Source organism: Rana temporaria, chromosome 5, assembly GCF_905171775.1.
Source record: "Rana temporaria chromosome 5, aRanTem1.1, whole genome shotgun sequence".
NCBI lineage: Eukaryota > Metazoa > Chordata > Amphibia > Anura > Ranidae > Rana > Rana temporaria.
This window is the reverse complement of record NC_053493.1, coordinates 43,349,742-43,363,934: the sequence shown is the minus strand read 5'-3', so window position 1 is coordinate 43,363,934 and position 14,193 is coordinate 43,349,742. Positions and strand designations below refer to the sequence as shown.

The window sequence follows — 14,193 nt, the reverse complement described above, 5'->3', positions numbered from 1 at the left end:
TTTCAGCTTTAGTAAATAAACCCAATTGTGTACTTAAAACCGGGGTATGCCTGTATTACCTATATAACTATATATGATGGAGCTCTCTATTACCTGTATATAACTATATACAGTTGAGTTCTCTACTACCTATGGTATATAACTATATACAGTACTGTGGGGTTCATTTATTAAAACTGGAGAGTGCAAAATCTGGTGCAGCTCTGCATAGAAACCAATCAACTTCAATGTTTTATTGTGAAAACTTATTTGAACAAGCTGAAGTTAGAAGCTTATTGGCTATCATGCAGAGCTGGACCAGATTTTGCACTTTCCAGTTTTAGTAAATCACCCCCTTGTCACAAACATCCAAGGTAAGTATTAACCCCCTGAGCGGTATTCCAGAGTCTGGCTCGGGGTGGAATTTTTTGAGCACCAATAGTGGTAACCCCGAGCTAGACTCGGGATCGCATCGCAGTATCCACAGGCAGAGGTTACTTACCTTGTCCCTGGATCCTGCGATGCCTCCCCGCTGTGTGATCGAGCCGTGTCCTCCTCGCTCGATTCACACAGTGCCGAGTGCCGCCGAGCTCCGTTCCCTGCGATGTTATGACCAGGCCCGGATTTCCCACAAGACCACTGAGGCCAGGCATTGGGGCGGCAGGGCTCCAAGGGGTGGCAGTGGCATGGAGTCCCCCGATGCCCGGAACATATAGTTAAGGGCGGTAAGTTATGGGGGAATCCGCTCGCTCATTAACAAGTGATTGCGGCGATGTCGTCGAAATCACTTGTAAAATATGTGCTCCCGTCCGTCGTCCCCCCCCCCACCCCACCCCACATGCCTCTCTCTGCTGGCTCTGTCTTCGGGACTCTGTCCTCCCCCGGCCACCGAGTCTGTCTCCTGTCCCTGCTGCCGATGTACACAGTGAGAGGGGAGAGCTGTGCTCTTCCTATCTCAGCTGTGACAGGAGTTCTAGCACAGTGCTAGGACTCCTGTTTTGGAGGTGACAGGGTCAATAAAGAGAACATGTCACCTCCAATTCCTATCACACAGGAAGTTGTTTTCTCCTGTGTGATAGCAAAAAAGTTAAGTGAATTTTTTTTTATAAAAAATGAATAAATAATAGGAAATAATAATTAAATTAATAAAATAAAAAAGTAAAGAATAAGAAAAATAATAAGAAAATAATACTAAAATTAAAAAGTAAGCGTCAAGCTACAAATAAATAAAAATAAAAAAAGTGATAAAAAAGTAAAAAAAACAAGCAAAACATATTTGAACTAACCGTGCCGCACTTTCTCAGTTGATTGGAGGGGGGGATTCAGTTGGCGGGGAGGGGGTGCATTGTGGAACCTGGCCTTGGGGCGGCAGGGAGAGCAAATCCGACTCTGGTTATGACGCATGGGGGCGGAGATCGGCGCCAAATTCAAAAAACGAAATACACACAATACATACAATATACTGTAATCTTATAGATTACGGTATTGTATGAGATAAATAAACACCCCCTTTGTCCCTAGTGGTCTGTCCAGTGTCCTGCATGTACTTTTATATTATAAATGCTGTTCTTTCTGCCTGGAAACTGGAGATTGTCCATAGCATCCAAAAATTGTCCCTTTACATCAAAAGTGGTTTTGGACCAGCTAAAAAACAGCGATAATAAATTAGAATCACTTGCAGAATTGAGCGATAGCGATTTGTGGGGAAATTCTTCATCAAAAAATAAAAGTAATGACAGCGACAATTCTGCAACTGTGCATATTTTAGTGTTTTTGATTTGATTACATTGTTGAATAATTTTTATTATAATTATATTATTATTTGGTATAATTATTTATAGTTATTTATTATATTATAATTTATAATTTTGTGTTTCAAACTTTATCATACCCGGGATGTCTACTAGACTCTTTTTTGGACACATTTAAGTGAGTTATTCCTGATGAATCTATGTACTCAGTCACTTTCTCAGTCTCAAATGTGAGACATCAGGGGTCTGTTTAGAACCCTGATATTTCGCCAAAGCGCCCCAACAGGGCAGTTAAAATAAAAAAAAATATTTAAAAAAAAATTAGGGACATTTAGTTGTGTTTGTGTGTAGTAATAATAATTTTAGTGTATTTTAAGTGAAAATATAATTTGATGTTTTTGGGGTGCCCTGTCAGGTAGGCTGTACGGTGCCCTGTGATTTCTACCAGCAGCCCTGGTTAGATTGCTGCCTGGTTACATGTACTGTCTCACACAATAAAGCAGGATTGATATTCTGGAGATCTATATGTGCAGCTATGTTCTTTTTCTAACACTGGTATGAGCAAGGAAGGTGGGTGAGCTTCAGAACAGCCATTGCACCCATGTATTGGAGGTGGGCACCAGAATTATCTTTGAGCAGTCCCAAATTGCTGAAATCCTGTTTATACAGTAGTTAGAAAAGTGTCTGTTAAGATTATTAACTCATTATTTGTATGTTCCTTGGTGTACAGGAACAGAGTCAGAAATTATGTCAGGGAGATCTCTGCTGGAAGATCCAAGACATAAAAGGGCTCCTGGCTTAGCCTATCAGGCTTCACCTGTACCTAACGTGTAAACTGAGGAGAACTTTTAGTTTTAAATGGTTGTCAGCCAATGTTAAAAGATAAAGTGTAATTGTATATGTTTTAGAGCTGCACGATTCTGGCCAAAATGAGAATCACGATTTTATTGCTTAGAATGAAGATCACAATTCTCTCACGGTTCTCACGGCGTAAAATCGTTTACATTTATAAAAAAAAAAAAAAAAATGGGCTAACTTTACTGGCTATTTTTTTTTTTATTCATTAAAGTAATTTTTTTGCATTTAAAAAGACTGCTGCGCAAATACAGTGCAACATAAAATATTGCAACAACCGCCATTTTATTCTCTAGGGTCTCTACTAAACAAATATATAAAGTTTGGGGGTTCTAAGTCATTTTCTAGCAAGAATTTGATTTTAACTTCAAAAGGTTTGGTGTTTAAGTGGTTAAACGTTCCCTAATTTACATACAGAAGTGTATTCCTTTGATGTGATACAATGTTTAGACTTAACTTTCCACTGATAAAGAATGTTTTCAAAACTTGGCAGGCCGCCCAGACTTTGACTTTTGGCTGAGAGCAGAAGAAATTCTTTGCATACCAAAGTGCAGAGAGAAAATTATTTTCATGTCAAAGATCGTGAAACCCTGTGTCAAGAATCGCAACGAGAAAAAGATCGCGATAACGATTCTTGACGATTAATCGTGCAGCTCTAATATGTTTACAGTTTTTAAATATACCCCCTTCTCCTGAACAATGGAGCCATAGGGCAGCAGTGTTTGACCCAATGGGGGTTATTTACGAAAGGCAAATTCACTTTGCACTACAAATGCAAAGTGCACTTGAAATTGCACTGAAAGTGCACTTGGAAGTGCAGTCGCTGTAAATCTGAGGGGTAGATCTGCTGATTTTATTATCCAATCATGTGCAAGCTAAAATGCTGTTTTTTATTTTCCTTGCATCCCTCAGATCTACAGTGACTGCACATCCAAGTGCACTTTGTAGTGCAAATAGTAAATAACCCCCAATGTGTTCCGTTATGTCAATGCAAGATTGTTCTGGGACCACCACAGTTAGGCTTCATGTACTGTACACTAGTAGCTCCTGGCAGCTCCTAAACTTGAGTTTAGGAGTATTTGGCATTTTTTTGCCATAGCTCCTAGACTATGATGATTTTATCATGTGCAAGTTAAAATGCTGTTTTTAATTTTCCTAGCAAGTCCCCCTTGGATCTACAGCAACTGCACTCCCAAGTGCACTTTCAGTGCAATTTCGAATGCACTTTGCACTTGTAGTTTGCACTTGTAGTGCAAAGTGGATTTGCCCTTCGTAAATAACCCTCAATGTGTCCATGTACACAGTGGCCCAGATTCTCGTACGAGTTACGCCGGCGTATCTCCAGATACGCCGTCGTAACTCTGAGTCCGAGCCGTCGTATCTATGCGCCTGATTCTTAGAATCAGTTACACATAGGGGGTTATTTACGAAAGGCAACTCCGCTTTGCACTATAAGTGCACTTGGAAGTGCAGTCGCTGTAGATCTTAGGGGAAGATCTGAAATGAGGGGAAGCTCTGCTGATTTTATCATCCAATCATGTGCAAGCTAAAATGCTGTTTTTTATTTTCCTTGCATGTCCCCCTCAGATCTACAGCGACTGCACTTGAAAGTGCACTTGTAGTGCAAAGTGGATTTGCCTTTCGTAAATAACCCCCATAGATTTGTATTAGATCCGACCGGCGTAAGTCTCTTACGCCGTCGTATCTTAACTGCATATTTACGCTGGCCGCTAGGGGCGTGTACGCTGATTTACGCCTAGAAATATGTAAATTCGCTAGATACGCCAATTCACGAACGTACGGCCCGGCCGACGCAGTACAGATACGCCGTTTACGTTAGGCTTTTCCCAGCTTAAAGTTACCCCTGCTATATGAGGCGTACATTAGGCGTACCAATGTTAAGTATGAACGTCGTTCCCACGTCGAATTTTGAAAATTTTACGTCGTTTGCGTAAGTCGTTCCCGAATAGGGCTGGGCGTCATTTACGTTCACGTCTAAAGCATTGGCTTTAGACGCATGCGCCGTTCGTAAAAAGCGTCATTCACGTGGGGTCACATTAAATTGACATAACACACGCCCACATCTACCACATTTGAATTGGGCGGGCTTACGCCGGCCTATTTACGCTACTCCGCCGCAACTTTGGTTTGAGAATAGTTGCGGAGGCGTAACTTAAATAGGATACGTTACGCCCGCACAAAGATACGCGCTTCTACGTGAATCCGGGCCGTAGTCTTTTAGCATAGTTTAGGAGCTGCTGCACTTAGGTAAGGTTAAACCTTCCTCTCCTGAACACGTAAGAATAACATTCAGAATAGGAACAGTTTAACCGCTGGCCGTGGGCGAATGCAAATCGATGTAAAAATGCGGTTTTCATTTTTTCTGCGATTTGCATTTACCCATGGCCGCAGTCAGAGTAGGCTAGTGTACATGTAGCCTTAGTTGGGTTCATTTACTAAAGCAGTAAAACAAAAGCTTACGTAGCTTAATAAATATGGTGAAGTCAGGCTCCCTTCAATCATCTAATTATGTGCTAGCAAAAATATATATTTTTTTACTTTTTCCTTTGCACATGATTGGGTTTACCTTATTTACAACAATTTGCTTTTCTGAATAAACAGCGTCTACCCCTATAGCACTCTCTATAGTACATGAAATATTTTATGGAACTTCCTAAGATCTTGAAAACCCGTATTTTCAGAAGATTGGTAGCTTAGTAAATACAGCACATCAAGTAAAGGGAAAACCACTAAAGCGCCAATGTTTTAGGGAATATAATCTAGTGATTTTAAAACATTTGAGACATACAGTAATTTGAGTTCATGACCCAGTGGTTGCAAATCCTGACCATAAGGTCACACAAGGGTTCCTAAACAGTGTGAAAGTATAACACACATATATATATATATGTTAAAGGCAACATGTCAGGATAAATAAATGGAATATTCCATAGCCAACATGTTTTTTAAAGGTGAACAATCTTTAAAACATCAGTGCCTGACCTCAGAAATGTGCTTCTGGAAGAATGGTCAAACATTCCTGTAGACCAGTGGTCATCAACCCTGTCCTCAGGGCCCACTAACAGGCCAGATTTTATGTATTGCCTTGGGGAGATGCAGACTAGAATACTGATCAGCAAATGATATCACCTGTGATGTATTTCACTTATCTTACAAACCTGGCCTGTTAGTGGGCCCTGAGGACAGGGTTAATAAACACTGCCGTAGACACACTCCTAAACCTTGTGGACAGCCTTCCCAGAAGGGTTGAAGCTGTTATAGCTGCAAAGGGTGGGCCAACTCAATATTGAACCCCACGGACTAAGACTGGGATGCCATTAAAGGGGTTGTAAAGGTAATTTTGTTTTCCCTAAATAGCTTTATTTACCTCAGTGCATTCCTCCTTCACTTACCTCATCCTTCCATTTTGCTTTTAAATGTCCTTATTTCTTCTGAGAAATGCTCACTTGCTGTTCTTCTGTCTGTAACTACACACCGTAATGCAAAGCTTTCTTCCTGGTGTGGAGAAAGCCTCTTGGGGAGGTCGAGCAGGCGTGTCAGGACGCCCACTAACACACGGCTCCTTTCTCTATCTGCAAAGTAGAGAGTGTCCTGACACTCCTGCTCGCCTCCTCAAGAGGCTTTCTCCACACCAGGGAGAAAGCCTCACATTACGGTGTGTAGTTACAGACAGAAGAACAGAAAGTGAGGATTTCTCAGAAGAAATAAGGACATTTAAAAGCAAAATGGAAGGATGAGCTAAGTGAAGGAGGACTGCACTAAGGTAAAGGAAGCTATTTAGGGGGAAAAAATTACCTTTACAAACCCTTTAAAGTTCATGTAAAGGCAGGCGTCCCAATAACTTTTGACAATATAGTGTATTTTACAAACCTAAGAACTCCAAAAGCTTGCAACTTTAAAACTAGAAATGGAAGTTTAAGTACTTACATCCTCTATAGCAGTGGTTCTCAACCTGGGGGACAGGACCCCCTCGGGGGTCAAATGATGATTTGCCAGGGGTCACCAAATCCTGGGCTATTCCTGAAGCCCGCACCACTCTCCCAGCCTTCTTGCGGCTGCTCAGCAGGGCTGTCTCTGGAGCCGGTGGCCACCCAGCTGGGCTGTTCCCGGAACACACGATCGCCCTCTAGGCCTCTTCGCAGCCGCCCATTAAGTTCACGGCATGGCTGGGGGGCAGAGACTAGAGGTCCGCTGACTGGTGAGGATTGCGAGGTGGGCTGGAGGAGACCCTATCTCCTGATTTCAGCATAGGTGTCACTGCTACGAGACACCACAAAGTCGGAGACACATTGGGTAACACTACCTGTGATTATAGTTGCCATTAAAAGTCCCCACTGCAGTTCTCAGATCAGCAGATGACTTTGATCAAGAGCACCTAAGTTGGCTGATCAGAACTCCCCCCAGCATTGCCACTCATCCCATTCCCCCTCCACCAAGTAGGAGAAGGAATTAAAATAGAGAATACATGGAAGGGAGAGGAAAAAGTGAGAGAAAGAATAAGAGAAAAAACAAAGACGGCTAGAGAGAGGGATGGGGGAAAAATAAACAAGAAATGAGGATAGCGAGAGATAAAAAGAGGAGAACAAAGAGAAAGTGGTACATCCTAAAATGTACCATATGAGGTTTTAATACTGTACGAGTGGAGGAAACTCAGGGAGCACTCAATTTCCGTGGGTTAGGGGCGCAAATTACTTGTCTTGCCTTGGGTGCCGATAACCCACGCAACGAAAATAATGTTACTGTTAGGGGTCTTGGGAAATGTTATCAAGGGGTCACGGCACTAAAAGGTTGAGAACCACTGCTCTATAGGGTCTTGGCCAATGTTAGGAGACATTAGAGAAGACTATGGGCTAATGTAATAGGGTACCACATCCAATATATAGCCAAAAGTATACCCAACAGGTGAACTAGCAAACTTATTAGGTACACTAAAGTATGCAATTAAGGTGTTCATAAAAATCAACTTCTTATTAATATCATTTAACAAGTACTAATATCACCAAGATGGTATAATTTAAGCTGATGTTAGATTACATTGGACACATACAGTACATGGTGAACACAGCCCTGTCTTTATGCTCATTCTATTGCTTGTGCTGGTTGTCAATACAAAAAATAAAAATCATGGAAACGTACAAGCTCACTAATGACTTACCCAACTGAAGTGTCGGCTGGATCACCTGCAGAAGTATAAGTAGAATGGAAGCAATCATTGTAGATATTGCATTATCCCTCCCAGGGTTTAAGAAAACAGTGCTGATTTAAATACTGCGGCTATGGAATTCCTAGAGAAACTTGCTGGAGCCTCAGTCCAGTCCTTCACTTTGGAAAGACTGCAGGACACAGGGAACAATGTGGCTTCTAAATGATAAAGGAATATCCTGTCACATGGAACATTAAAGCAAACAGGAACTCCCATTCCTAATTTTGCTTCCATAAGCCAAATGCTATTATCCGCTGTTACTGGCTTTGTGGATGAGCTAGCAATTCTGATGACGCTGCACGCTGGTTCCTATTGGCTAACTGTGTAAATTTCTTGGAAAAATATGGGTCAGAATCAGGTTGTTGCCAAATTTTTCTTCAATAAAGGTCTCAAAATTGGCTGATTGGACAAAAAGTAGGTCCCTTTTTTTTTGGAAAAAACAAGATATCCTGGGAGGAAATAAAAATAAATAAATAATATATATATATATATATATATATATATATATATATATATATATAATATAATATAAATAATATATATATATAATAAAATATATATATTTTTAATTATGATGGAAACAGTAAACTTTAACTCTCATGCAAAAATGCATATATCATTAACATGGTGTACATTTAAAGTGATACTAAAGGAATTTTTTTTTTTATTAAAAATGTACATGCAGAAGGCATCCTGAACGTAAAAACTGTGGTGTGAGCTGGCCTTTAAAGTGATATTAAAGGGGTTGTAAAGGAAAAAAAAAATGTTTCCCATAATAGCTTCCTTTACCTTAGTGCAGTCCTCCTTCACTTACCTCATCCTTCCATTTTTCTTTTAAATGTCCTTATTTCTTCTGAGAAATGCTCACTTCCTGTTCTTCTGTCTGTAACTCACCACCGTAATGCGAGGCTTTCTTCCTGGTGTGGAGAAAGCCTCTTGAGTGGGGAGGGGGCGAGCAGGAGTGTCAGGATGCCCACTAACACACAGCTCCTTTATCTATCTGCAAAGTAGAGAGTGTCCTGACTTATCTGCTCTATGTCATGGTTTTGCAGAGAGCAGTTCTGACCCTCCTCTTCTCATGTCCCCTGTTGGGGCTCCTCCCCCTTCTAAATGCCCCCATAGCACGCTGCTTGCTATGGGGGCACTTGTGTATGCTCACTCCCAAGCCCCGCCCCCTTCTCACAGGCTGTGATTGACTGCAGGGGAGCCGACAGCTCCTGCTGCTGTGTCTGAGCCAATGAAGAGGGAGAGAGCTGGGAGAGCAGCTGCTCTCGTGCACATCACTGGATCACGATTGGGCTCAGGTGAGTATTAGGGGGAGTCGCACACCGCACACAGAAGGTTTTTAACCACTTGCCAACCGTGCTATAGCCGAATGACAGCTACAGCGCGGTCGGCTAGTTCTGGGAGGGTGTCTATTGGTGCACACATCCGGAAGTGGCCATGATCTCTGAGTCCGTGGGACCCAGCACATCATGCATCGGGGTAAAGGCCCAATCACAGCGGCCATTTACAACATGATCGCTCCGTTCAATGATGGAGTGTTCACTTTGTCAACAAACCGCCATCATGCTCTCTCCTCTCTCAACACCAATACAGCGTGTGAGGTGAGGAGAGAGACAGCCTGCAGCAGTGTGAGTGGGCTGGATTTGGGGTGCCTCACAGTGCTCATCCGTGCCGAAAACATCACCTCGCAACAACATGGACACCCCCGCCCATTCTGGGTAAAACTATCACCCCCTAGCACCAAAGTCAGAGTAATTTTCGACACCAACATGACAATGGATGCACAAATAGGGTCAGTAGGCAGCGGATCGCACCATCTGCTGCGCCTACTACGCAGACTGACCCCCTTTATCCCTAAAAAAGACATAGCAGTCGTGGTGGGAACAATCATTAATTCCAGACTTGACTATGCAAATGCCCTCTATCTCGGACTCCCCAAATACCAAATCACTTGTCTGCAAGTCGTTCAAAATACGGCCACTCGACTAGTGACCGGCAAAAAAACATGGGAATCAATCTCACCTTCACTGAGAGCCCTTCATTGGTTGCCAGTAAAAGACAGAATCACTTTCAAGGCACTCTGTCTAACGCATAAGTGTGTTCAAGGAAATGCCCCCCAATATCTATGCGAAAAAATAAAAGCCCACAACCCCAATCGCATTCTGCGATCCACCAATCAAGACCTACTCCAGATACCCAAAGCGAGATACAAGTCCAAAGGAGATCGAAGATTTGCAGTCCAGGGACCTCGGCTGTGGAACGCTCTGCTAACCACTATCCGATTGGAGTTGGACCACTTGGCCTTCAGGAGAAAGATTAAAACCCATCTCTTCTGAGGTCAAAGGTTTTTTTCCCAGGAAATGGATACAGCGCCCAGAGGCGATTCAGTTTGCATGTGCTGCGCTATATAAGTTTTTCACTCACATCAGTGCCAATAAGGTGCCACATCAGTGCCATCGCCGTGCCACATCAGTGCCATCACAGGGCTCATCAGTGCCATCACAAGGCTCATCAGTGCCATCACAGTGCTCATCAGTGCCACATCAGTGCAATCACAGTGCTCATCAGTGCCATCACAGTGTTCATCAGTGCCACATCGGTGCCATCACAGTGCTCATCGGTGCCATCACAGTGCTCATCAGTGCTACTATAGTGCCCTACAGTGTCATCAGTGCCCTACAGTGTCCTCAGTGCCACTCCAGTTCCACTATAGTGCTCATTAGTGCCCTAAGGTGCCGTCAGTGTTCTGCATTGCCCATCAGTGAGTGTTTATCAATGCCTTACAGTGCACATCAGTGCCATCAGTGAATGCTTATCAGTTATCATCAGTTCCCTACATTGCCATCAGTGAGTGCTCATCAGTGCCACTACAGTGCTCATCAGTGCCACTACAGTGCCCAATAGTGCACATCAGTACCCATCAGTGAGTGCTCATCAGTGCCACCCTATCAGTGGATCCTCATCAGCGCCCGTCAGTGCCCAAAAAATGCGTTTTAATTTTCTTTCCACATTTTCCAAAACAAATTACATGTTCAAAAGACTAATTATGCCATGTTGAATATACATTAGGGTGTTTGCTTTCCAAAATTCTGTGATTTTGTGGGCATTTCCATTGTCCTGGTGCTCCAGGGCCTTCAAAAGTGTGATAGGTAGTCAAGAAATTAGATGTATAATTTATGTCCCTAGAACACCCGATGGTGCTCCCTGCATTTTAGGCCTCTCTATGTGGCCAGGCTGTGTATAAGTCTCATACATGTGGTATCGCCATACAGGAGGAGGAGCAGAATGTATTTCTGGGTGTCATTTTTAGCTATGTACATGCTGTGTGTTAGAAATATCTTATACATGGACAGCTTTGTTTAAAAAACAATAAGTTTTCATTTTTTTATCCACATTTTTCAAAAACTTGTGGAAAAAATGACACGTTCAACTCATTATGCCTCCTAGAATATACGTTGAGGTGTTTGCTTTAAAAAATATGGTAATTTTGTGGGTGTTTCCATTGTCCTGTTGCTCCAAGGCCTTCACAAATGTGATAGGTAGTCAGGAAATTAGATGTGTAATTTATGTCCCAAGAACACCTGACGGTGCCCCCTGCATGTTGGGCCTCTTTATGGCCAGGCTGTGAAAAAGTCTCAGGCCTCGTACACACATTTTTTTGCCGAGGAAACCGGTCGTGTGTACATTTTCATTGAGGAAACTGTCGAGAAATTCGACGAGCTAAAAAGAGAGCATGTTCTCTATTTCCTTGACGGGAACGGAGAAAATTGGCTTGTCGAGTTCCTCGACAGCCTAACAAGGAACTCCACGAGGAAAACGATGTGTTTCCCCCATCGAATTTCTCGGTCGTGTGTACGAGGCTTTACATGTGGTATTGCCATACTCAAAAGGAGTAGCAGACCAAATAATATACACTGATTTGGGTTATTTTTACCTAAGCAATGTAGCAGTATACATTTTGGTCAATATAAAGAAAATGGCTAACTTGCAATGTTATAACAGAAACAAAGAAAAAAAAAAAGGAAAGCTATTTTTTTATGAAAAATTTACAAACATTTGATATGGTTACAGTGTTGCATGACTAAGTAATTGTCATTCAAAGTGTGAGAGCACTGAAAGCTGAAAATTGGCTTGGTTAAGAAGTGGGTATAAATGCCCAGTGGGCAAGTGGTTAACCTTCATGCATTCAGTACATAAAGTACATAAAAAGTCCCAATAAAGTGCTTGTTACAAGTCAAAACAGCCTGAAGCGAAAAGTATTGAAGGCTAATTTGGCCCATCTCTAATGCCAAACCAGAGGCATTGATTACTCCCACTGATGCTGGGGCATTTACTAACTGACTCCCACTGCTGTTAGTTAGTCTAGCCCCCCTAAAGTCTGAAGGACAGTAAACTATCCTTTTGTTTAGAAAATTTGGAGATCCCTGGTTTAAAGTGGAGTTTCCATCCCCAATTTTTTTTTTCATTATTGTGCTCATTAGACCTAAAAAAGAAAAAATTAATTTGTTTTTACTCATCTGGAAATGCCTGTTGCTATGCAGTCCCACAAAATCTGCCTTCGGAATCACCTAGGATCCTGACATCATCTCCCTCTAATGCTTCTGGGAAATGTGTGTCATCATTTCCCAGGATGCAGTGCGCTACCCAATTATCACTCCCCATCCAAGACTTCCAGGAAGTAAGTGCTTGTGGGCTTCACAATGCCCACAAACAAAATGACAATGGTGTGGACATAGTTTTATAAACTATCTTTTTTGTAAAATAGTAAGTGACCGGATTTATATTATAAAAACGCATGATGAAACGACATACATTTAAAAAATGCTAATTGTGGTTGGAACCTAGCTTTAAGACAAATTGGGTCACCTTTTTGATTTTAATATAATTGTCATATTTCCATTTTAATATCAGTTAATATAAGTTTTGGTGGGCTGACCCTTTAGACCCCTTGCATGTTCAATCACCAGAAACCATCATGTACCTTTGACAAATATAGTTTAAGCTGGACTTAACTAAGCACAGTTTTGCCAAGCCTCCGGGAGCTTGCTGTTCCCCAATGTATTGGAAAATATGCAGTGACAACATTTTCAGATGCATAACATCTTGTTCTTTCTAGAAAGAAAGCTGAGAAAGCACTTTTTTTGTGTGGTTTTTGGAATAGATTTGATAACCCATTTCGAAAGTTAGTTTTCTCTTTTGTTTTCTCTACTGATGGATGTTGACAGAGAATTCCCAAGTGACTAATGGAGTGTCATTAATTCACGTGGCAGTTGTTGATTTCTAGCATCCCTGTCTGAATTCTGTCTTTCTCTCTGTTTGCTGTAACTCACTACATGCTTGGTAGGATGTCGGGGGTATTGGGATTATGGTCACACAGGGCAAGAGAAGACACTGGAATTTAGATTTCAAGATCAATGTTCCAAAGGTTGGAAGCTAATACAGTAAAACCTTAGTTTGAGAGTAACTTGGTTTGAGAGTGTTTTGCAAGACAAGCAACATTTTTTAATACATGATTAATACATTGATGTACAAGCAATGTCTTGATATAAGAGTAGCGTCATATCACAACAGAGTATAAAAGAGAAGAGAGGCACCTCTAAGTGTAGCAATATGGTTACATTTAATGAAGGTACAACATTTAGCAAACCCACATGGTTGATGATTAAAAGAGGCACATCTAGATATGCAGGCAAAGATGTCCACATAAACCATCCTCCTCACTGCCATCGATGTCATCCCTTCCACTCTGCACTCTACGAGTGCTTCAAGCCTTCCTTTCAGATCGTTGTACTGCAGGGTAGTCTTTACGATCACGATGGCAGACTGACAGTGGTGAGAGCTGGCGGTGCAGAGGATGGTCTATGTGGACAGCTTTACTCTGGATGCCTGCATACTTAGATGTGCCATGTGAGTTGCTAAATGTTGTACTTTCATTAAATGTAACCATATTGCTACACTTAGAGGTGCCTCTCTTCTCTTTTAAGCCTCGTACACACGACCAAGGAACTCGACGGGCGAAACACATCGTTTTCCTCGTCGAGTTCCTTGTTAGGCTGTCGAGGAAGTCGACAAGGCAAGTTTCTCCATTCCCGTCAAGGAAAAAGATGACATGCTCTCTCTTTGGCTCGATGGGATCCTCGACAGTTTCCTCGTCGAAAAATGTACACACGACCAGTTTCCTCTGCAAAAAAAAAATCCCAGCAAGTTTCTTGCTGGTTTTTGCCGAGAAACTCGGTCGTGTCACCCAGGATGTCCGGGTGACATCCTGGCTGCCAGACTGGTGAGAGAGGCCTGTCCAGGTGCGCTATACCCATTCCGGCTGGGGTGGTGAGAAAGAAAGTGTCATTGGAAGCAGGACTGTTTCCCTATTACTTACAC

General features: G+C 42.2%; 1 protein-coding gene across 1 annotated transcript in view; it reads right to left on the bottom strand.

Moving 5' to 3' along the window:
- LOC120939984 (macrophage mannose receptor 1-like) overlaps positions 1 to 7,959 on the bottom strand; it is a 141,711-nt gene extending 133,752 nt beyond the window's left edge. Inside the window, exon 1 of the mRNA XM_040352476.1 lies at positions 7,762 to 7,959. Coding sequence (XP_040208410.1) covers positions 7,762 to 7,819 — 58 coding nt within the window. The 5' untranslated portion in view covers positions 7,820 to 7,959. The remainder of the gene's footprint in view (positions 1 to 7,761) is intronic.
- Positions 7,960 to 14,193: the final 6,234 nt, after the last annotated feature.